The 24975-nt window shown below is 42.8% G+C and overlaps 1 protein-coding gene across 2 annotated transcripts in view; it reads right to left on the reverse strand.

Moving 5' to 3' along the window:
• Positions 1–408: 408 nt before the first annotated feature.
• LOC124012565 (transcriptional repressor p66-beta-like) overlaps positions 409–24975 on the reverse strand; it is a 50015-nt gene continuing 25448 nt past the window's right edge. The window contains exons 2-11 of one of the 2 annotated variants that reach the window (XM_046326339.1): positions 22117–22491; positions 21491–21620; positions 21061–21192; positions 20303–20431; positions 19424–19591; positions 18734–19118; positions 18174–18376; positions 15008–15118; positions 10054–10294; positions 409–5217 (exon numbers count right to left, since the gene is read on the reverse strand). In XM_046326339.1, coding sequence (XP_046182295.1) covers positions 5081–5217; positions 10054–10294; positions 15008–15118; positions 18174–18376; positions 18734–19118; positions 19424–19591; positions 20303–20431; positions 21061–21192; positions 21491–21620; positions 22117–22490 — 2010 coding nt within the window. In that variant the 5' untranslated portion in view covers position 22491 and the 3' untranslated portion in view covers positions 409–5080. The remainder of the gene's footprint in view (positions 5218–10053; positions 10295–15007; positions 15119–18173; positions 18377–18733; positions 19119–19423; positions 19592–20302; positions 20432–21060; positions 21193–21490; positions 21621–22116; positions 22492–24975) is intronic. The other variant, XM_046326340.1, reaches the window with a different exon arrangement.

Here is a 24975-nt window from a genome sequence, read left to right on the forward strand (position 1 = left end):
ATTAGTGTTTTTGAGCAGTTGTGGTGAGCCATATCATAGAAAAAATGTAGTAATTGTTCATTAATTCATTCTTCTGTCTGGGTAATAAGGAAAAACAGCTCACAAGACATTGATGCTCTTCTCATTCGCCCCAAAATAGCTCGGCCAATGCTGCCACCTGATGGCGCTATTATTCCTAGCATCTTTTGTTATTTGCCAATGTTTGAGAAAATGAGGGTGTGGTGTTTAGTTCGGAGTGAATTTTAGATTTGCCAGTTAGCTTTGTGCTTGTTATGCTGAAAAGGTTAGACTCTTAAATGGTATGCAATGCCAAATAATTACTTTACATTTCACATCTACCCCTATAGTGACTTCACAGGAAATACTGGGGTTATTTCCTTTAACAGAGCACAAGTTACACTACAGAAGTAAATCGTTCCATCCTTTATTAAACATAGCTTGCAAGAGATAAATATTACAAAGTTATTTCTTCCAAAATTAGCTTTTTTTTCAGTCAATGCATAATCATTATTAACCAACTGGCAGTTTTCAAACAGCATCAATATTCTCTCTTTTTTTTTGAAGACAGTTAAATATCAAGTATGTGCAAAAGGTCAAGATTTACATTTGAAATCAAAATAAAACAAAAGGGCTTTTTTTATAGGATCAAAATTCATTTTAATCTTTTCACCCATTCCCCAATGTCCATTCAATTGATACAGATTGAGTCATTATCAATGTCATTTTTTTCTCACAAATGTAATATACAACATCAACATTATGCAATGTTCAAACTGAGGAATTGCAGTTAATTTTATATGTATAAAAAGAAAAGCTTTCAGCATATTCACATCAAATTTAGAAAATGATTTGCAATAAATCCCCCCTCCCTCCCCTTCAAAAAGTTACCTGTATTTCCAACAATAACTAAAATGCCAAGAGTAAATGAAATTATACCAATAAAAATAATACATTTGTGTAGCCAGGAAATGTGATCAGTCCTCCATCAGAATGACATCACGATTAGTAAACCCCATAACTAACACTGTCCTGATGGGCAGCTTTATCTGCCTTAAAAGGTTTTAGACACAACCCCATTATTATTTAACTCACTTATATGGCAGTCAATATAGTATTGTCAGTTTGATAACTCCATGAAAATCCCCCAAAACAGATGTTGACCAGAACACATTTGTGACGAGGGCAATATTTCACTCATCTCCAACAGCTCCTAGCACACTAGATTAAAAACAAATACTTTTTATTTTATTTTTTGTATTTTTTTTTGTTGACAACTTATATGTTCCAATGGAAAGCATGAGCATTACAAAATGTCACCTTTTCATATTCATAGAAATATGGAAGAAAACAAAGGAAATGTAACTTTTTTAAACTTGTCATTTCAGACATGGGTAGCCCTGTAGTTCAGAACAGAAATTGAAATCAACAAAACACAGAGAGATCTGTGGATTTGATGACTATCCCGGGGTAGTACTGTCCGTCAGCGCTTTGACCCATGCCACGTCCTCACAAATGAAGTCTGCATGAGCTCAACCAAAGTAAGAAATACACTGAACAGCATTGAGTTTCTAATAGAACATACAACAAACATACGTGAACTTGACATTCTTCACGCTCAAAGCCTGTGGAATGGATCTAACTCCGTCAGAACAATGACCACTTTTCCGGCAAACCCTACTCACTACAACAAAAAAAGACAACCAGGGAGAAAATGTGTAAAAAATAATAATAAGAGAATCCCATACATTTTGCACATTTGTTACACAATAATACACAGTGATCACAAAACGAAATGGCAAGCTTCACTATATTCATGGCTTTTTGTTTGCTTTTCTACACAATATACCTTTTTTTTTTGAAGGGAGAAAAAAAGCGTATGTACAATAAGTCATTATTACTTCTGACCTAGCAAATATCGTGTCATTTTTATTTCAGTCAATAAAATGTTGTTTGATAATTTTTTAGATTTTTTCTTGAAAACTTAAAACATTACAAACAAAACAAAAAAATGAACTGAATTGAGACATCAGAAATAGAAGAATGACATTTAAAAACCCTAAAACATTTGACATAAAAATAAAAGATTGTGGTTGAAATGACCAAGGTGTGTGGATTCATCTATTACAGTCTGCAAGAGAGAGAAAGGATCTTCAATATACAAGTCCAGCTTTGTAGCAAAAGGACATAGAAAAAAAGACAGTCAAATCAAATATTTGATGGGGTGGGAAAGAAAATGTACCCCGACAAACATTTTTTCAAATGACATCCTATAGCAACCAACCACAAAAGAAGGTATTGATTGACAATGGTATAAGCAACAAAAAAAACTCTTCTGAATGTAAACTTCCATTCACATCTACATATTGCACCTGCCAATCAAACCCAAGGTAGTTTCATAATGACTTGGTGTATGTTCAGTATAAATAACTTACAAGAACTAGGAAATGGGAACTTGAGATTTCATAGGCCACTGCATGACTGTACTTGACACACCAAATCTGTGTATCCAGTGGGTAGAGCTTGTATCCAATTTTCAGACTACTCTGCCGTAGGACTAAATGTAAGCCCGTCATGTCAGGCCTGCTAAACTGCACACACCCAGTGATAGTAGTGTTAACTATCCTGAGATTGATCCAAATCAGTAGATTACCCCCATTTCAAAGAATCCATCTTGTTTGGTTCAGCTCCTCATAGCTTCCACTCTAACAGTGTTGGTATAATCTCACAACCACACCGTACAGGTTGTCAGTGCATAAGAGGGTGAAAAACCCCAAACTCTTTCTTGAGGCCAGTGAACAACACAGGTGAGACATTTTTAAGTGCCAATATTATTGCAGGGTCTTCTATTGTCCTTTGGCTTTACTTAAGACTCTCTATGGCCATTGGGATGGTGATGTGCCCTAACCCTTTATTCAATAACCTATTTGACCAAAAACAGACATAATATGCTGTTGAGCCAATGGCCTTCAGGGGCAAATGTTTTATGTCGTTCAACGGTTGACCTAAACTCCTGATACAGTGAGAGGTGAAATTGCAAAGATAGGTTATAGCAGTAAATAATGCAACAATCCTCTAAAAGCCTGAAAACTGTGAGGCTGAACCTAGCACAAACTAAAAGTCCTGTCTGATATTCCCAAGACTAGCCATAAACCCCCTATAGCTTCTACACAGAGACACATGTAAAAACGTATCTCCTCTGCCAGCCAGACAAACCCCAAACTAATTGAAGATCTGCTGGTCTAGCTCTCTCGGGAGTAATACTGCACATTTACTGAACACTGCTTTAATGTGTTGTATGACGTGTAGCAAACTTGACTAAACCGAAAGACAAACATAGAAAGTGCTGCTGGTGAAATGTGTGTGGCAGTGGTAAGAGTGTTGACAGGTGTGAGAGACCATGCTTGTATGACCGATGACCCAAAGGACAACGGGGGGGGGCCAAAAAAAGAAGGATAAAAACAATTTGGTGTCAGTGCCAGCGTTAACAAAACTGTTCAAATCATTGAAAAGATAAGAGGGTTAACCAATTGAATGTCGTCTGATACAGTCCACATGAACACTCTGGACAATGGTCTCTCTCCCGAAGACAATCGGATGACATCCGCACCTTGGGGTACCTGGGAATTGTAACATTTTTAACCTTTTATTTTCATTTTATTCATAATAAGAAAAGTGCTCCTCGAGAATGAGGCATCTCGTGTGCATTGCCTGAACACGATGATTGATCCATCTATCCCATTTTCTAGATAAATCCATTTCAGTCTCCTTTCTCTCAAGCTAGCCATCAATACATAATCCATATAGATATTTGAATAGTTTCAATCTGTTCACTATTTTTTGATAATTATCGTCTCCTGGGGCAAGTACCTCACAGATACGCAGCCTTTTCTACAGGAGACGGCGCAAATAAAAACAACGACAAATCAAGAAACCCTACAACAACAAGAAAACAAATAACATGCCACTGCCACCTCCTGCTCGAGTCCTCACCATTTCCCTCGCGGTACCACAAGGAACAGTTGGGTTTAGAAAGGTTTGAAGTCTCTGCATACTCTGAAAGTGAAGGCATTGAGGGGCAATGGAGAATCTTGGGGGCAGGTTTCATGACCCCATTTTCAGGCCTGTGCCAAGCAGCGAGATGGGACGATACGCCACAGTCCAAAATGGCTGCCACGCTCATTCTCTATGCAGGCCATGGCCTCCACCGGTGACATGGCAGGTATTTTTTCTCTCACCGCAAACACCGGTGGACTTTCCTGTGCTTAGTTCATAGATTAAAAAAAATCTATCTGCTCCATAGCGCGCACTTTCTGGATTTTCTCACTTCCATTAATACTGTGTCAAATAAAAATATGAATAGTGCTTCCTGGTTATGATCCGTCATCTTTTCTGGTCGACTCAAAGCAGGGCAGTCAGTCATTTGGACCAGTGTCCAGTTAGATCCGGTTCATTCCACATGATCGCCCTCTTACATAGCGATATGTCCACCTCTTTTGCCGCGTTGAAACTTCACAAGAATCCAATCCATAACAGAAGGTGTCTTTAAACATTTTGAAAACTAAAATAACCATACATATGGAGTGTAGAAGGGGAGTAACTAAAATACAATTATGCCAAAAGAAAAACAATGAAATCCGAAAGCAACCCTGCAATAGTCCCCCCCCCCCCCAAATAAATAAAAGTAAAGGTATGAACTGAAAGGCGCTCTACAATGCATAACAATAAAAAAGCTTAATAAGAGTAATAGTAACTGAAGCGGTAACAGTTATCATAATAATAATAGTAACAGCGGCAATAATAGTAGTACAAATTATTTGAAAGTCTTCTAAATCATTTTGCTATAGTAAGAAAGTCGAGAAGATGCACCGACAGTTTGGTTGTCTTTTGTCTGGCTGATTGTGTCGTTTCTCAGGCTGATTGTGTCGTTTCTCATGGGTTAGTTTAGGTAGGCACACGGACAGGCACTGCATGCAATGGGGTGGGGGGAGGTGGTCTTTTTTTTGTGAGGGCATGGCGGCGGGGGGGTGGAGAAGGTGGCCCTTGGGGAGAGGATTGGGAAGGTGGGGGTAAAGGGCGGGGTTCATTTCTGTCCGTTGATGGACTGCGATATGGAGCGTGGCGGGATCATGTCCAACAGGTACTCCCTCTGGCGGTCAGCTAAGCTGGAGCCCTTGTGGGCCCCAACCCCTCCTTGGTTCAGGTAGGCAATGTTCAATCCTGACAGAAAAGGAGAAAGAGATCAAGAATAATAGAGAAGGAGAGAAAGAGAGAGTTCAAACAAGAGGTTGAGAGAATGAACAAGGAAAGGGAAGTTAAAAAAGGACAGAAAGAGAGAGAGAGGAAAAAGAATGAGGAAGAAAGAGGAACACATTCAATAAAACCTTTGTACCAGCAACATATTTAAAAATGAACAAATGTTCCAGTCGGCTGTGTCTGTTTTGTCCACCTGGGTTGGGGTCAATTCCAATTTAATTTGAAATTCAAAATGTAATACCTTTTTACTCATGAAGCGGAGAATTTACATTGAATTCAATAAAAATTTAACAATCTTCAAGTTATGGAATTATGATTGAATTGGAATTAGTGTGTTTGAATTGGAATTGTAAAAAAAAAAAAAAGGAATTTAATTTAATATCTGTACATTTCACAGTTAATGCACTTAGTATCAAAAATTGACAGCAGGATTTGTTTTAAAATGATTTAAAGTTGCATTTTTATGTCCAGTATAACTACACTGTCTGAACAATGACATGTTCAGCCTAACAGCCTGAGGGAATTTAATTGGGATTGTTGTGGATAATATTGAATTGGCAATTACATTTTATTTTATTTTTATAACCTAACATTGGAACTTGGAGAGATTGAATTTCCTTTGAATTCAAAGACTAACCTTGAATTTGAATTGAGTTTACAGGGACAGGGAATTTAATTAGAATGTCATTTGTTGAATTAATCCCAACCCTGCTGTCCACCTCACCAGAGATTTCAGAGTTTGTTAGACAATCATAAGGTATGACAATTATTATTGCAATAATTACTTTATTTATGCTCTCAGTATGGCCATCTTTGTGAAAAATGTGTCAAACCCATCGTGTATCACTCTTACGCTTTCTTTGAATGCTCAACATTGGGCATCACCTTCAGGTATAATGCATTGTAAGACCTGTCATAAGCAGGTACGTCCCCCATATTATCATCTCATCATCTCATAATGATCCTGACTGAATTAAAAACAGCCATTTGGAAGATGTTTAAAATGTGCTACATAGAAAGACAAAACTTATTTTGAGCCTTACACATTATACTGGTCCCTTGGAGAAATCGATCCCACAACCATTTATACACCGAGTGTACAAAACATTAAGGACACCTGCTCTTTCCATGACAAGACTGACCAGGTGAAAGCTATGATCCCTTGTTGATGTCACTCGCTAAATCCACTTAAAATCAGTGTAGATGAAGGGGAGGAGACCGGTTAAAGAAGGATTTTTAAGCCTTCAGACAAGAGACATGTATTGTGTATGTGTGCCATTCAGAGGGTGAATGGGCAAGACAAAAGATTGAAGTGCCTTTGAACGGGGTAAGTTCAGGTGCACAGGTTTGTGTCAAAACTGCTATGCTGCTGGGTTTTTAGGCAGCATTGCAGCTTCTTCTACAATGTAGAAAAAAAGTTAAAGTAAAGAAAAACCCTTGAATGATTAGGTGTGTCCAAACATTTGACTGGTACTGTATTTATACACACAGCACCAGTCAAAAGATTGGACACATCTACTCATTCAAGGGGTTTTCTTTATTTGTACTATTTTCTACATTGTAAAGTAACAGACATCAAAATTATGAAATAACACATATGGAATCATGTAGTAACCAAAAAAGTTTTAAACAAATCAAAATGTATTTTACATTTGGGATTCTTCAAAGTAGCCTCCCTTTGCCTTGATGAGAGCTTTGCACACTCTTGGTATTCTGTCAACGAGCTTCACCTGGAATGCTTTCCCAACAGTCTTGAAGGATATGTATGCTGAGCACTTGTTGGCTGCTTTTCCTTCACTCTGCGGTCCAACTCATCCCAAACCATCTCAAATGGGTTGAGGTCCTGTGATTGTAGAGGCCAGGTCATCTGAAACAGCAATCAATCACTCTTCTTCTTGGTCAAATAGCCCTAACATAGCCTGGAGGTGTGTTCGGTCATTGTCTTGTTGAAAAACAATTGATAGTGGGACTAAGCGCAAATCAGATGGGATGGTGTATAGCTGTAGAATGGTGTGGTAGCCATGCTGGTTAAGTGTGCCTTGAATTCTAAATAAATCACTAACAGTGTCACCAGCAAAGCACCCACACACAATCACACCACCTCCTCCATGCTTCACGGTGGGAACCACACACGCAGAGATCATCTGTTCACCTACTCTATGTCTCACAATGATACAGCGGTTGGAACCAACATTCTCAAATTTGGACTCAGACCAAAGGACAGATTTCCACCGGTCTAATGTCCATTGCTCATGTTTCTTGGACAAAGGAATGTCTCTTCTCCATTTTGGTGTCATTTAGTAGTGGTTTCTTTGCAGCAATTCAACCATGAAGGCCTGATTCACGCAGTCTCCTCTGAACAGTTGATGTTGAGATGTGTCTGTTACTTGAACTTTTTGAAGCATTTATTTGGGCTGCAATTTGAGGCTGGTAACTCTAATGAACATCCTCTGCAGTAGAGGTAACTCTGGGTCTTCCTTTCATGTGGCGGTCCTCATGAGAGCCAGTTTCAACATAGCGCTTGATGGTTTTTGCGACTGCACTTGAAGAAACTTTTAAAATTCTCCATATTGACTATTCATGTCTTAAAGTAATGATAGACTGTCGTTTCTCTTTGCTTATTTAAGATGTTCTTTCCATAATATGAACTTGGTCTTTTACCAAATAGGGCTATCTTCTGTATACCAACTTTACCTTGTCACAACACAACTGATTGCCTCAAACGCATTAAGAAGGAAAGAAATACCACAAGTGAACTTTTAACAAGGCACACCTGTTAATTGAAAGGCATTCCAAGTGACTAACTTATGAAGATGGTTGAGAGAACGCCAATAGTGTACAAACTGTCATAAATGCAAAGGAATCTCAAATATAAAATATATTTTGATTTGTTTAACACTTTTTGGTTATTACATGATTCTATACGTGATATTTAATAGTATTGATGTCTTCACTATTATTATACAATGTAGAAAATAGTAAAAATAAAGAAAAACCCTGGAATGAGTAGGTTTCCAAACATGACTGTTACGTATATACATTACACACACACACACACACACACACACACACACACACACACACACACACACACACACACACACACACACACACACACACACACACACACACACACACACACACACACACACACACACACACACACACACACACACACACACACACACACACACACACGTAATAGCATTATACAGTGCCTTCAGAAAGTATTCACACCCCTTGACTTTTTCCACATTTTGTTATGTTACAGCCTGAATATAAAATTGGTTATATTTAGATGTTTGTCACTGGCCTACACACAATACCTCATAATACCTCATAATGTCAGTTATAAGTTAAATTATGTTTTTAGAATAGTTTAATAATGTCAATAATTATTCAACCACTTTGTTATGGCAAGCCTGAATAAGTTCAGGAGTAAAACATTGCTTAACAGTTACAAATAAGTTGCATGGACTAACTCTGTGTGCAATAGTGTTTACAAATACTTTTTACCTCCTCTCTGTACCCCACACATACAGATCATTTTAAGGTCCCTCAGTTGAGCAGTACATTTTAAACACAGATTCAACCACAAAGACCAGGGAGACTTTCTAATGCCTCGCAAAGAAGGGCACCTATTGGTAGATGGGTAAAAATAAAACAAAGCAGACACTGAATACCCTTTCAAACATAGAGAACTTATTAATTACACTTTGGATGGTGTATCAATACACGCAGTCACTATAAAGCTACAGGCATCGTTCCTAACTCAGTTGCCGGAGAGGCAGGAAACAGCTCAGGGATTTCAACATGAGGCCAATGGTGACTTTAAAATAGTTACAGTTTAACGGCTGTGATAGGAGAAAACTGAGGATGGATCAACAACATTGTAGTTATTCCACAATATTAACCTAATTGACAATGAAAGGAAGCCTGTAAAAAAAAGCCTGTACAGAGTACAAATATTCAAGAAAATGTATCTTGTTTGCGATAAGGCACTAAAGTAAAACAGCAAAAAATGTGTCAAAGAAATAACTTTATGTCCTGAATAGAAAACGTTATGTTTGGGGCAAATCCAACACACCACTGAGGACCACTTTTCATATTTTCAGGCATTGTGGTGGCTGGATCATGTTTTGGGTATGCTTGCCATCAGCAAGGACTAGGGAGTTTTTTGGGATAAAAAGAAACAAAATAGAGCTAAATGCAGGCAACACCCTAGAGGAAAACCTGGTTCAGTCTGCTTTTCACCAGACATTGGGAGACCTTTCAGACCTTTCAGCATGACAATAACCTAAAACACAAGGCTAAATATACACTGGAGTTGCTTACCAAGACGACGTTGAATGTTCCTGAGTGGGCTAGTTTCAGTCAGACTTAAATCTGCTTGAAAATCTATGGTAAGACTTGAAAATGGCTATCTAGCAATGATCAACAACCAACTTAACAGAAATTGAAGAATTTGTAAAAGTATAAAGTGCAAACATTGTACAATCCAGTAGTGCAAAGCGCTTTGAGATTGACCGATAAAGACCCACAGCTGTAATCACTGCCAAAGGTGATTCTAACATGTATTGACTCAGGGGGTTGAATGCTTATCTAATCAAGATATATTAGTGTTTTATTTTTCATATTTAAGAGTTTTTATTCCACTTTGTATTTTTGGAGAAAAAAAAATGCAATTAAATCAATTTCAATCCCACTTTGTATAACAACAAAATGTGGAAAAAGTCAAGGGGTGTGAATACTTTCTGAAGGCACTGTATCTGCAGGCTTTAGGCCTCATTGAAGTGTTACCATAAGGGGTTCTCAAAAACCCACCGGGGATGTTGTAGATCTGGCGACGGCCATCATGCTGGATCCGACTGCTGCCACCGCCACCACTACTGCTGCCACCTCCTCCTCCGCAGCGCTGCTTCCCCGTCATCCCCAGCAGGCCGCTGGCCACGGAGAGCTGGGATGCCTGGGCGAAGTTGGAGAGGACGCCCCTCGCCGAGCTGGAGAGACCCCTTTGCATGGAGGCCTGAGGCTGGGGAGCCTGAGGGAGCAGAGAGGGGAGAGAAAGTGGAGGAAATCAATGACCTCTAGACACATCAGTCCAGTCAAAAATGTTTGTTTTTTGTAACATTACAATTTAAAACATAATATGATACTGTGCCGGAGCATGGTCTACAAACGCTGCCAACTAAATCAAATCATGGTCACATACACAACTTCAGCAGATGTTAATGCGAGTGTAGCGAAATTAAATTAAAGCAGGAAGCACCAGTGCCTCGGTCAATAAAAAAGTGGTCAGATGAAGCAGATGCTAAACTACAGAACTGTTTCACTATCACAGACTGGAACATGTTCCGGGATTCTTCCGATGGCATTGAGGAGTACACCATATCAGCCACTGGCTTTATCAATAAGTGCATTGAGGACGTCATCCCCACAGTGACTATACATACATACCCCAACCAGAAGCCATGGATTACAGGCAACATTCGCACTGAACTAAAGGGCAGAGCTGGCGCTTTCAAGGTGCGGTACTCTAACCCGGACGCTTACAAGAAATCCTGCTATACCCTGCAACGAACCATCAAACAGGCAAAGCGTCAATACAGGCCTAAGATTGAACCATACTACACTGGCTCAGACGCTCGTCTTATGTGGCAGGGCTTGCAAACTATTACAGACTACAAAGGGAAGCACAGCCGCGAGCTGCCCAGTGACACCAGCCTACAAGATGAGCTAAATCACTTCTATGCTCGCTTCGAGGCAAGCAACACTGAGGCATGCATGCAACAGCATCAGCTGTTCCGGACGACTGTGTGATCATGCTCTCCGTAGCCGACGTGAGTAAGACCTTTAAACAGGTCAACATACACAAGGCTGCGGGGCCAGACGGATTACCAGGACGTGTGCTCCGGGCATGTACTGACCAACTGGCAGGTGTCTTCACTGACATTTTCAACATGTCCCTGATTGAGTCTGTAATACAAACATGTTTCAAGCAGAACACCATAGTCCCTGTGCCCAAGAACAAAAAGGCAACCTGCCTAAATGACTACAGACCCGTAGCACTCACGTCCATAGCCATGAAATGCTTTAATGGCTCACATCAACACCATTATCCCAGAAACCCTAGACCCACTCTAATTTGCATACCGTTCAAACAGATCCACAGATGATGCAATCTCTATTGCACTCCACACTGGACAAAAGGAACACTTATGTGAGAACGCTATTCATTGACTACAGCTCAGCGTTCCAACACCATAGAACCCTCAAAGCTCATCACTAAGCTAAGGATCCTGGGATTAAACACCTCCCTCTGCAACTGGATCCTGGACTTCCTGACGGCCACCCCCTGGCGGTGAGGGAAGGTAGCAACACATCTGCCACACTGATCCTCAACACTGGAGCCCCCCAGGGGTGCGTGCTCAGCCCCCTCCTGTACTCCCTGTTCACCCACAACTTCCTGGCCAGCCACAACACCATCATTAAGTTTGCAGACTAAACAACAAACAGGTTGTTTGACAACGACGAGACAGCGCTGGGTGGTGCCAGAATGACAACCTATCCCTCAACATAACCAAGACTAAGGAGGTGATTGTGGACTACAGGAAAAGGAGGACCAAGTACGCCCTCATTCTCATCGATGGAACTGTAGTGGAGCTGGTTGAGAGCTTCAAGGTCCTTGATGTCCACACCAACAACAAACTAGAATGGTCCAAACACACCAAGACAGTCATGAAGAGGGCACGACAAAGCCTATTCCCCTCAGGAAACGAAAAAGATTTGGCATGGGTCCTGAGATCCTCAAAAGGTTCTACAGCTGCAACATCGACAGCATCATGACTGGTTGCATCACTGCCTGGTACGGCAATTGCTCAGCCTCCGACAGCAAGGCACTACAGAGGGTATGGGTATGGCCCAGTACATCACTGGGGCTAAGCTGCCTGCCATCCAGGACCTCTACACCAGGTGGTGTCAGAGGAAGGCCCTAAAAATTGTCAAAAGACCCCAGCCATAGACTGTTCTCTCTACTACCGCATGGCAAGCGGTACCGCAGCGCCAAGTCTAGGACAAAAAGGCTTCAACAGTTTTTATTTCTTTACCTACCTATTGTTCACCTAATACATTTTTTGCACTATTGGTTAGAGCCTGTAAGTAAGCATTTCACTGTAAGGTGAGATTCGTCGCAAGTGACAAACTTTGATTTGAAATGTTTGTGCTTCTCGTTCCGACAGTGCAGTAATATCTAACAAGTAATCTAACAATTCCACAACAACTACATAAAACCCACAAATCTAAAAGGGATGGAAAAATAATATGTACATATAAATATATGGATGAGCGATGACCGAGCGGCACAGGCAAGATGCAATGGATGGTATAAAATACAGTATATACGTATGAGATGAGTAATGTAAGATGTGTAAACATTATCAAAGTGACATTATTTAAAGTGACCAGTGATACATCTATTAAAATGGCCAATGATTCAAGTCTATGTGTATGGCTGTTACCCTTGATGATCTTTTTGGCCTTCCTGTGACATCGGGTGCTGTAGGTGTCCTGGAGGGCACGTAGTTTACCCCCAGTGATGCGTTGTGCAGACCGTACCACCCTCTGGGGAGACTTGCGATTGTGGGCGGTGCAATTGCCGTACCAGGCGGTGATACAGCCCGACAGGATGCTCTCAATTGTGCATGCCCCACCTCCTCCCTATAGGCTGTCTCATTGCTGTTGGTAATCAAGCATACTACTGTTGTGTAGTCTACAAACTTGATGATCGAGTTGGAGGCGTGCATGGCCACGCGGTCATGGGTGAAAAGGGAGTACATGTGGTTGAGAACGCACCATTGTGGGGCGTCAGTGTTGAGGATCAACAAAATGGGAATGTTGTTTCCTAGCTTCACCACCTGGGGGCAGCCCGTCTGGAAGTCCAGGACCCAATAGCACAGGGCAGGGCTGAGACCCAGGGCCTCAAGCTTAATGATGAACTTGGATGGTACTATGATGTTGAATGCTGAGCTGTAGTCAATGAACAGCATTCTTACATAGCCATTCCTCTTTTCCAGATGGAAATATGGCAGTGTGCAGTGTGATGGCAATTGCATCGTCTCTGGACCTGTTGGGTCGGTAAGCAAACTGAAGTGGGTCTAGGGTGGCAGGTAAGGTGGAGGTGATATGATCCTTGACTAGTTTCTCAAAGCACTTCATGATGACAAAAGTGAGTGCTACGGGGTGATAGTCATTTAGTTCAGTTATCTTTTCCTTCTTGGGTACAGGAACAATGGTGGCCATCTTGAAGCATGTGTGGATAGCAGACTGGGATGGGGAGCGATTGAATATGTCCATAAACACACCAACCAGCTGGTCTGCGCATGCTCTGAGGACGCGGCTAGGGATGCCGCCTGGGCCAGCAGCCTTGCGACGATTAAAACGTTTAAATGTCTTACTCACGTCGGCAGCGGAGAAGGGGGTCCGGTAGTCCTTAGTAGCGGGCCGTGTCGGTGGCACTGTATTATCCTCAAAGCGGGCAAAGGTGTTTAGTTTGTCTGGAAGCAAGACGTTGGTGTCCGTGAAGTGGATGGTTTTCTTTTTGTAGTCCGTAATTGCTGGTAGACCCTGGCACATACATCTCGTGTCTGAGCCGTTCAATTGCGACTCTACTATGTCTCTATACCGACATTTCACTTGTTTGATTGCCTTGGAGGGAATAACTACACTGTTTATATTCTGCCATATTCCCAGTCATCTTTCCATGGTAAATGAGGTGGTTCACGCTTTCAGTTTTGCGTGAATGCCGCCATCTATCCACGGTTTCTGGTTAGGGTAGGTTTTAATAGTCACAGTGGGTACAACCTCTCCAGTGCACTTCCTTATAAACTCACTCACTAAATCAGTGTACAAATGGATGTTATTCTCTGAGGCTGCCCAGAACATTTCGAAAGTCCGTGTGATCAAAACAATCTTGAAGCGTGGATTCCAATTGGTCAGACCAGCATTGAATCGTTCTTGTCACAGGTACATCTTGCTTAAGTTTCTACCTATAGGACGGTAGGAGCAAAATGGTGTCGTGGTCTGATTTGCTGAAGGGAGATAATATGGTTGGCATTTGATTGTAAGGAATTCTAGTTCAGGTGACAAAAGGACTTTAGTTTCTGTGTGTTGTTATGATTACAACATGAGACGTTAATCATGAAGCACACACCCCTGCCCTTCTTATTCCCAGAGAGATGTTTATTTCTGTCGGCGCGACGCATGAAGAAACCCGGTGGCTGTACAGACTCCGACAACATATCCCGAGAGAGCCATGTTTCCGTGAAAAAGAGAATGTTACAATCTCTGATGTCTCTATGGAAGGCAACCCTTGCCCTAATTTAGTCTACCTTGTTGTCTAGAGAGTGGACATTGGCGAGTAATATACTCCGAAGCGGTGGGTGGTGTGCACGCCTTCGAAGTCTGACCAGGAGGCCCCTCCGTCTACCTCTTCTGCAGTGACGTTGTTTTGGGTCGGCCTCTGGGATTAGATCCAATGTCCTGGGTGGTGGTGCGAACAAAGAAGCCGCTTCGGGAAAGTCGTATTCCTGGTCATTATGTTGGTAAGCTGAGGTCACTCTTATATCCAATAGTTCTTCCCGGCTGTATGTAATAGCACTTAAGATTTTCAGTCTACTTTTGAGGTCTGACAACAGCTGACAAATTAAGGTTTCGCAGTGAACTGTCACTTTAAGGTGTCTAAGTGTAGGCCCGTTACCTGACGCAGGGCATGATGTCGGATCATGGTCTCGGCCTTGCTGACGTTGGGAACTGTCTGAGCCGTGCTGGGTGAGAGGGCCGCCTGCTGCTGGAGCCTTTGCTCAATCTCCTGTTAAACATGAGGAGAGAAAGAGATTTGGGTTGAGGGTTGAGACAATGGACAACATATGGGAAAAGCATTGTGGGACAAGGAGTGGGGGAGAGAAACAGACAAGAAATTAAAGTACAAAAGCACACACACACACACACTTGTAAAAAGTAATTGATGCTTATTATATTTATTTATTTAACAAAGTTATGCAACACCCAATTCCCCTATGTGAATAAGTAATTGCCCCGTACACTCAATAACTGGTTGTGCCACTTTTAGCTTCAATGACTGCTGCCCCAAATGCTTCCTGTAGTTTTTGATCAGTCTCTCACATCGCCGTGGAGGAATGTTGGCCCACTCTTGCATGCAGAACTGCTTTAACTCAGCAACATTTGTGGGTTTTCAAGCATTAACTGCTTGTTTCAAGTCTTGCCACAACATCTCAATTGGGATTAGGTCTGGACTGTGACTAGGCCATACTGAAACCATAAAAAAAGAAAAACATTTTTATTTTCCTGTAAACTTGATTGTGTGTTTTGGATCATTGTCTTGCTGCTAGAGCCAGCTGTGCTGTAGCTTCAGCACACAGACAGATGGCCTGACATTCTCCTGTAGAATTCTCTGACATATAGAATAATTAATGGTTCCTTCTATTAAGACAAGTTGTCCAGGTCCTGAGGAAGCAAAGCATCCCCAAACCATCACACTACCACCACTATACTTGACCGTTGGTATGAGGTTCTTAAAGTGGAATGCAGTGTTTGCCAGACATAAATGTTACCCCTTGACTTGTCCAAAATGTTGACTCAAGTTTGCCATAAAGCATCTGGAAGCACCTGGACGATAGAGACTCTTAGAAGAATGTTATTTGGACAGCTGAGTCAAAAGTATAACTTTTTATATGACATTATGCCTGGCGAAAACCAAACACTGAATTCCACAGCAAGAACCTCAAGCAAGGTGGTGGCAGTGTGATGGTTTGTGGATGCTTTTCTTAATTGGTTTTTACCCCTTTTTCTAACTACCAATTTCGTGGTATCCAATTGGTAGTTAGTCTTGTCCCATCGCTCGGGAGAGGCGAAGGTCGTGAGCCACGCGTCCTCCGAAACAACCCAGCCGAGCCGCAACTGCTTCTTGACACAATGGCCGCTCAACCCGGAAGCCAGCCGCAACAATGTGTCTGACACGACCGTCTCAGCGTGCATTGCAACCGGCCCGCCACAGGAGTCGCTAGAGCGCGATGGGACATGATCATCCCTGCCGGCCAAACCCTCCCCTAATCCTGACGACGCTGTGCCAATTGTGCACTGCCCCATGGGTCTCCCGGCGTGGCCGGCTGCGACAGAATCTGGACTCGAACCAGGATCTCTACTGGCACAGCTAGCACTGAGATGCAGTGCATTAGACCACTGCGCCAATCAGGAGGCCCGGGGATGCTTTTCTGCCTCGGGACCTGGACGACTTGCCTTAGAAGGAACCATGAATTCTACTCTGTATCAGAGAATTCTACAGGAGAATGTCAGGACATCCGTTTGTGAGCTGAAACACAGCTGGGTCATGCAGCTAGAAAATGATCCAAGACACACAATCAAGTTAACATGAAAATGGCTAAAAGGCAACAAATTTTATGTTTTGGAATGGCCTAGTCACAGTCCAGACCTAATCCCAATCGACTTGTTGTGGCAGGAATTGAGACGAGCAGTTAATGCTTGAAAAACCACAAATGTCACTGAGTTAAAGGAGTTCTGCATTCAAGTGTGGGCCAAAATTCCTCCACAGCGATGTGAGGGCCTGATCAACAACTACAGGAAGCATTTGGGGCGGCAGGTAGCCTTTTGGTTAGAGCGCTGGACTAGTAACCGAAAGGTTGCAAGATCGAATCCCCGAGCTGACAAGGTTAACCCACTGTTCCTAGGCCGTCATTGAAAATAAGAATTTGTTCTAGACTGACTTGCTTAGTTAAATAAATGTTTTAAAAACAAAAAATTAAAGGGCTGCAGTCATTGCAGTTTAAGGTTGCACAAGCAGTATTTGACTGTAAGTAGGCAACTACTTTTTCACACAGGGAAATTGGGTGTTGCATAAATTTGCTAAAAATAAAATAAGTATATATATTTTGTTATTTGTAAACTCAGGCTCCCTTTATCTAATACCAGGTTTTGGTATTATATCTGATAACATTCAGTATAAAAAATATGCAAACATAGAGAAAATCAGAAAAGGGGCAAATACCTTATCACAGCACCTTATCACAGCACTGTATCTCTTTAATCCATGCCATTACATGTCAAATCTAATCTGGGCACCTATTCATAAATTGGAATGTGGATCTAGGATCAGTTGTCTTTTAGATCAGATTACAGTGATCAGACCCCTTCCCTTTTTCCACATTCTGTTACCTGACAGCCTTATTCTAAAATTGATTTAAAAATAAAACATTTAAACAATCTACACACAATACCCCATAATGACAAAGAAAAAACAGGTTTTTAGTAACTTTTCAAATGTATATAAAAACAAAATCCAGAAATATCACATATACATTACGTAGTATTCAGACCCTTTACTCAGTACTTCGTTGAAGCACCTTTGGCAGCAAGTACAGCCTCAAAGTCTTCTTGGGTTATGATGCTACACACTTGGCACATGAGTTTCACCCATTCTTCTTTGCAGATCCTCTCAAGCTCTGTCAGGTTGGTTAGGGAGAGTCGCTGCACAGCTTTTTTCAGGTCTCACCAGAGATGTTTGATCGGGTTCAAGTCCGAGCTCTGGCTGGGCCACTCAAAGACATTCAGAGACTTGTCCTGAAGGCATTATCTTGGCTGTGTGCTGAGTAAAGGGTCTGAATACTTATGTAAATGTGATATCCGTTTTTTATATATACATTTGCTAAACTGTCTAATAACCTGTTTATGCTTTGTCATTATGGGGCATGAAAAAAAAACAATTGAATAAATTTTAGAATAAGGCTGTAATGTAGCAAAATGTGGAAAAAGTCAAGGGGTCTGAATACTTTCCAAATGCACTGTAGAGCAAGCCCTGTTAAAGCCCTGTTAAAAGGGGTCGAGCTAACCTGCTCCTGCTGTAGGGCCTTGACGAATGCGTTCTTCAGTCTATTGGTGTGCTCCGCCTTCAGGGCCTTCTTCTGATTGGACGTCATGCACTGCTCACAGAGGATACGCCCGCCCTTCTCCTGCTTCCAGTGGGGTGTGAAGTCGATCCTGCACTGGCCGCAGAAGAAGGGCTCCATGCGCGACAGCGTCCCCCGCAGCTTACCTGATGAGAGGCAGGAGAGAGGCATTTATTAAAGGTTTTGATTCTTGAGGGGGTCAGTTTCAACTAACTGTCCTGTGTTTACAGATTTCTATTAAATATTAGCTAGAATTAATTACAAAATAGTTTCCTTCCAAAGTTGTTTCATTATTTTCATAAATGTATGCTTTGGCCACAAATATGAGTATAGGATAAGTTAACAACATTATTTGGGTTAACAGAATATGAACTCTAACAAGTTAGATTTTCACTGGACAGTATGGTGAGGTGCAGAATCACTCATCTTGATCATATAATGAGTAGTTATTTGGGATGCAGTGTGATTTGTAGATTTGTAGTGGTGCCTGTCCAGTGGCTCACCCTGGCTGTCGATGACGCTCTGCACCACCTCTTCCAGGCCCACCATGTAGATGAACTCGCTGTTGGCGGCCGACGGCAGGAAGTGCAGCAGTGGGGCCGGAGGCTTGGGTGGGGGAATCTCCAGCAGGGTCTTCTCCAGCTGTTTGCGCAAGGCCAGCTTGGCTGCCGCCTGGCTGCTGGCCTGGTCCGCCAGGGAACTCACGCCGGAGCTGCTGCCGCCACCTGTGCCGCTCGATATGGTGGAAGGGCTGACAGCGCCCATCCCACTGCCGCTCATCCCCACACCGCCCACACCACCAGCCCCTGCCGCCTGCATGTGGGCCAGGTTCATGTAGATTGCAGAGGAACCCGAACGCTGGGACGCCGCCACCTGCTGGCTGGTGGCCTGTGGTGCATTCAACACACAAGGGAAAAGAGGCACAGTGGAAAGACAGTGAGACTAGATGAAGTGATTGCTATTATTCACATGGAATGGTCCTCTGAGTGGCTTTTATGACATTTGAACATGCTCAAGGGATGAAGTGGTATAAGGAATATAGTGGGAACATCCTCCAGTCATGCTTGAAATGATCCAATGCTTTAAAATGCATGAGGTGGCGTGACCGAGTGCATACTCATGGGTGAAGGTTAGAGAATCGGAATGCAACCAGTGTTAACTGAAACATGGAGAGCAGAGGGGTGGCACCATACCTGCTGGTAGCTGATGTTGCTCATACTGCCCGTGCTGGAGCGGCCCATGCCAGGCTTGGAGGGCATTCTCTGGCCATGAAGCTGGGATGGGTTGGGGGCGATGACCCTCTGTGACATCATCATCGGTGGCAGGGAGGCATTGGCCCCCGACCTGATGACTGTGTGACCCTGTGGAGAGAGGAGAGGAAAGGTTAGAGGATATAGAAAGAGAAGAGATGTCCAGCAGGGATAGAGGAGGAAGAGGGACAGGAAAAGGTGAGAAAGTGATAAAGAGGAGTGGGTTAATAAAATGGGGAGAATTATGAGAACAATACAAATTTGGATGCATTTGAATTCATTCCACAATTGAATTGATCAGGAATCCACATTTGCTACATGGCGTGTGCCATTGAAACAGAGAGAGCTAGTCATTCACAAATGTAATGATTCTATGAATGGGTATATGTTGTACCGTTTGTGGTCACTAGAGGGCAATAGATACTTGGCCTTATTGTCACAGTTCAGACAGACAGTGAACAGCTTAGATAAAAAGCTGACCTGACCAACCCATGTGCAATTCAAGGGATCATGGCAATGACTTCCTAACAATGTCTTCCTAACATAGATGTAAGATATCAACCTAACCAGGAACGATATACTTTTCTAAACACAAACATGATCCAAAGAGTAGTGAAATAGATTTGCCTAAGCATGCAAACACAAATTAGCTTTGAGTATTGATCCTACAGTGTTGGCATGTAATGCATTACAAGATGTTCCAACTGAAGGAGCAACAATGCTCTTGGAGCTGTGGATAGCAGGTTTGGCTCAGACCAGAGGTGCAGGTAAAGTTCCAGTCAGGCTACTGCTAAAATCACTGCAATACACACAGACACACACCTGTGCACTGCGAAAGTTCTGGGGCTCCGGGGTGTGCATGCCAGGGCGCACCGGCAGCTTTCCCATTCCCTGTGAACTGTGGTTGGGGGATGGCTGCACTAAAGACGGGGTATTCTGGACCACTGGTACCTGGATGGGTTGGAATAGAACAGTTAGAATAGAAAACAATTTAAAAAACAATAGAGAACATTACACACAGACCTTACAAATCAATTTGTGCAATGTATTTCATGTACATATGTACATATATCATGCTTTACACGTGGCCGTGTCAGGTCTGGCAGGCGAACAAACACACACGCAAAACTCTCTTCTCTCCCTTTCAAAACAGAGATGCACACAGCACACAATAACGCCACAGATCTCTGCCATGTTTACTCCTGCTCTGAGACATGGAGATATTTAGCCTGTGTGTCAGCACAATCTCACTACCACTTCAAACAGGGGACGTAGGTAACACTGCTACCTGCTGAGCCATTCCCATTTCACTAGTATCAGGCTGTTTCGGTGCCTGTATTTTGTGGGATATAGGAGCCATTATGATATTTGATGCTGATTTTAGCGATAATGCGTCTCTGATTGCGATTTTTGTTTACCGGGTGATTATCCATTGTAAAGTGAGGTAGCTGGCTACGGTTATTGTAACACCAATATATTGTCACAAACTAAGGGTGCTGGGTCTCATTTTCTATAACGATATTTCAATCAACTTTCTGAATTGAATACGGAATGGTATTAGCGTCAACTCTGGTACTAACCTTCTGCACGACATTTTCCTTCTGGATCTGGCTCTGCCGAAGCTTCTTGAGCAGCACCAGACGGGCCTCCTCCAGACGCAGCTCTTCCCTCAGAGCCTTGATCATCTGCTGCCGCTCCTCGCCAGTCTTCCCCTAGAAGACACACACACACACACACACACACACACACACACACACACACACACACACACACACACACACACACACACACACACACACACACACACACACACACACACACACACACACACACACACACACACACGTTTATGGATAGGACAGTAAAGGGCTGACAGGAAAGATAGGAGGAGTGAGTATGAAGGGCGGTGGAGCAGATTCGAACCATGCCCACTCTGGTCTACATGTGTGCCGGGGTCAGAGTCAGTGGCTTTAACCGCTGGACCACACAGGCCAAGTGGTGACAACGTACCTTGAAGATCTCCAGGTTGGCCTGGTGCAGCCTCTCCTCGGGGTGGGGCGTCCCCCTGGGACTGGAAGCCTCGTTGTCCGACAGGATGATCACGTCCGGGGACGGAGTGTGTCGCTCACGGTCCACATCGCTAGAGGTGGGAGAGAGGGGGACCAGCAGCGAATGACGTCCAACAGAGGATGAATGGTGAACGCTGTTTAGCACTGCATAGAGCTACACTGCATTACCTCCTCTACATGGAGCGACACTGCATTACCTCCTCTACATGGAGCGACACTGCATTACCTCCTCTACATGGAGCTACACTGAGTAACACAATACTAAACAGGTTACAACAATATGCATTGTACAATGAATGAATTACATTAGTTGGCAACCCATCCCTCATGGGATTAATGGGACCAACATTACAATAATTCACTGTGATATTCCAGTGATAATTCTTCCTTTGGTGTCCTCTGCACTGCGCATCGCATGCATACGTGTATAAGGTGTTTTGGTTTTTCAAATCTGCATAACACACCAACTAAATGCACTTCCAAAGTCCACATCTTCTGCACGACTCATTTCCACCCATCACCTGTTCTTCGTCCATTTTAAATCATGATTAATTACATGATTCTTACCCTCTTCTGGCGCTGAAGTCCACTGGTTCGTCCACCATGTTCTCCTTGCCATTCTTACTCGGCCCTCCGTGGCCCCCCAGCCTCCCGTTCATCTTCTCCTCATAGGCCGCCGCCGCGCCCGCCAGCATACTCTGATGGTGGTGGCTCCCCCCCAGTCCGCCTTTGCCGCCGTCCAGGGACCCGGCTGCCACCGCTGCCCCTTCCAACGCAGCCAGGTCCTTGCGCTTGAGCAGGGCCAGCATCTTGAGGCGCTCCATAGCCTCATGGCCCTCCATCTTAAGGCGCTTGGCCAGGGCCTCTTCACGCTCCTCGGACGTCTCCAGGCCCCGCTTGAGAAGGTTCAGCCGCAGCGCCTCCTCAGACATCCGCTCCATCCTGGAAACAAAGGAAGGGAGGGAGGAACGTGAGGTTCAATTCAACGCAATTCAATTCAACCAAATATTTGAAAGCATTTCACACATCACAGATACTTATGAACCATGGTTGAGAAGGGGCCTATGTGAAGATAACACCTCGAAACGAACAGTCTCGCCCTGGAGCTGTGTATTTTATAGTGAAAATAGGGCCTTTGTTGCTCTTTATGTGTGTGTCCATGTAAAAATGAGTGTGTGGGATTGCTATATTCCTGACTGCACACTGACTAACTACGCAATCAGGCAACTCGCTGACAGCATCGAATTAACTAAATACACAAGCAGTACATTTAGATACCAGTCATATTCACCACTTGATGGCACTAATATTGAAGTCAACATAGATATTTAAAAAATGTTTGAGTCTTTCAAAAGAGGGAAATTGTAAAATATTTGAAAGCCTACAGAATTCTCATTCTCAATTTGTGAATCTGTGAGAGTGAACTCTTCCACCTTCAGTGAATGGGGGTGTCTTTATTTTGCTACAGCACCAGATGACATCAGGTGCATTGACCCGTGACTAACTGACAATTATGTTAACAAGTGGATGACGGTTATTTATGTCATGTCGTTATATTAAAACAAGTTCCTATCCAGCAAATGAATGCATGAGAAGGAACACACAAATCAAATGAATGCGTGTTAAACATTGACTTGACATTTTCAAGTCACCTACATTGTGGTGCTCAAGACATCTCTTTAGAACAGGGATCCTCAACTAGATTCATCCGTGGGCCGATCTTTCTTTAGCAGATGGTCAGGGTGCAAATTATTCGTTGACTGCAAATTGACCGCAAGAAGCCCAAACAGATAATATTTGACTAAAACAATCAATCATTTCACTTGGAGCTGATATGCTAGTGTTTTTAATAGTCTTAAGTCCAACAATTAAAATATTAAAAAAAACAAACATATTTAATTAGAATTTATTTTTGCTCAGAAAACTTCAAATCAAATCACATGCGAGCCAAATTGTGAGTGGTTACTATGTGGATCACATCAGTGAGGAAGACTTCGGCTGGGTGGCAACCAATGACCTCTAACAAACACGGCTTTGTCATGTGACTGGTTGCTATAAGTAGACTGACTGAACATTTGGTCCAATCAAAAGGCTGTGTCAGGAATGCAAGCTGGAAGTAAAAAATAAAAAACCTTGTCACAGTAATTGCATGTTTACTGAATAAGGCTACAATTTCAGATTGTACGTTTTTACACATACATCTTCATAACACACATGAAATGAGCCCTCGGTACAGTCACAGCAGAGCCGTAAGATTTAGATTCTAAAGAACGGTCCTATAATACACACATAGGGAGAAACATTACTCAGAGGCCAGTATCAATCCAGATCATACTAGATAGTGGATGATCAATGTGTGTGGAGAACATATGCGCATGAGGTCGTACGTGTTTAAGTACCCGTGAGTTAAATTGTGTGCATACATACAGTCTGCTCCGGGTTTGACCATGTGTCACGTACAAACGATCTAAATGATCATGTGTGTGCGTGCCAGTCACACTAAGTTAAGCACGCTTGGGTGGGCTATGGGAAGGCCCGAGGACACACACCCACACCCCCAGACAGTGTGTGTCGGCTTTTGTCTGCTGGCAACTCCCTATCTGCCCAATACATTTGTATTCCAGTCAGCATAGATAGCAAGCCTGAGATTAAGTGCATTACTATCAGGCGTTGCACTGCATAGTGCTCTGACGTCTGCATCGGTTCCTTGAGATCTTGCTCTGCATAGAGAGGACTTTCTGAGGTAAAAAGACCCAACAATAAGCAGACAGTTCAGAACGGAACTTACAAAATGCTTTCTGCTGTCTATACGTAGACAAAACACAAGATAGCTGTCAGAAATATATTAGCACATCAAAGGATAGTATGAACACAAGATGTTGGGAAAAACACGCTGATTACATTCAAATCTGTGGATGTATGGCTCTGTTATGATCTTCAGGTATTTCCAGGATTTTCTACAATGATAAGTTTCACGTGGCAGCATACATGTATGGATTCCCATTGCAGATACAGCCAATATCTGATGAAAACCCATCCAAATTAAGAAACTGTTCCGATTCATATTCAGACAATGTGCGGGGAGAGCCAAGTTCATTCTCAGTTAACAGATGACAGATGAGGCCTTCAGTGATGCATACATGAGCGCACTGCACCAACAGTCAAACAGTGCTGTAGTCGTACCGCCATGGAGGATGACTTGTCTGTAGTCGCACATACCACCTCAATGCAGGTGTTCTGCTTCCCCATCCCATTCCCCTTTCTGTTCTGGTTTGAAGATGAGAGATTACAAATGTTCATAGGGGAAGCGCCAAGGCCTGTAAGTGACAGTAGCATTATTATGCTACAGAGTTATTATTTTTTAAGGGGGTAGATCAGCTTTAAATCTGCAGAAAGATTCTGCATCATTTACAATCCCCCCCATAT

Source organism: Oncorhynchus gorbuscha, linkage group LG24, assembly GCF_021184085.1.
Source record: "Oncorhynchus gorbuscha isolate QuinsamMale2020 ecotype Even-year linkage group LG24, OgorEven_v1.0, whole genome shotgun sequence".
NCBI classification, from domain to species: domain Eukaryota; kingdom Metazoa; phylum Chordata; class Actinopteri; order Salmoniformes; family Salmonidae; genus Oncorhynchus; species Oncorhynchus gorbuscha.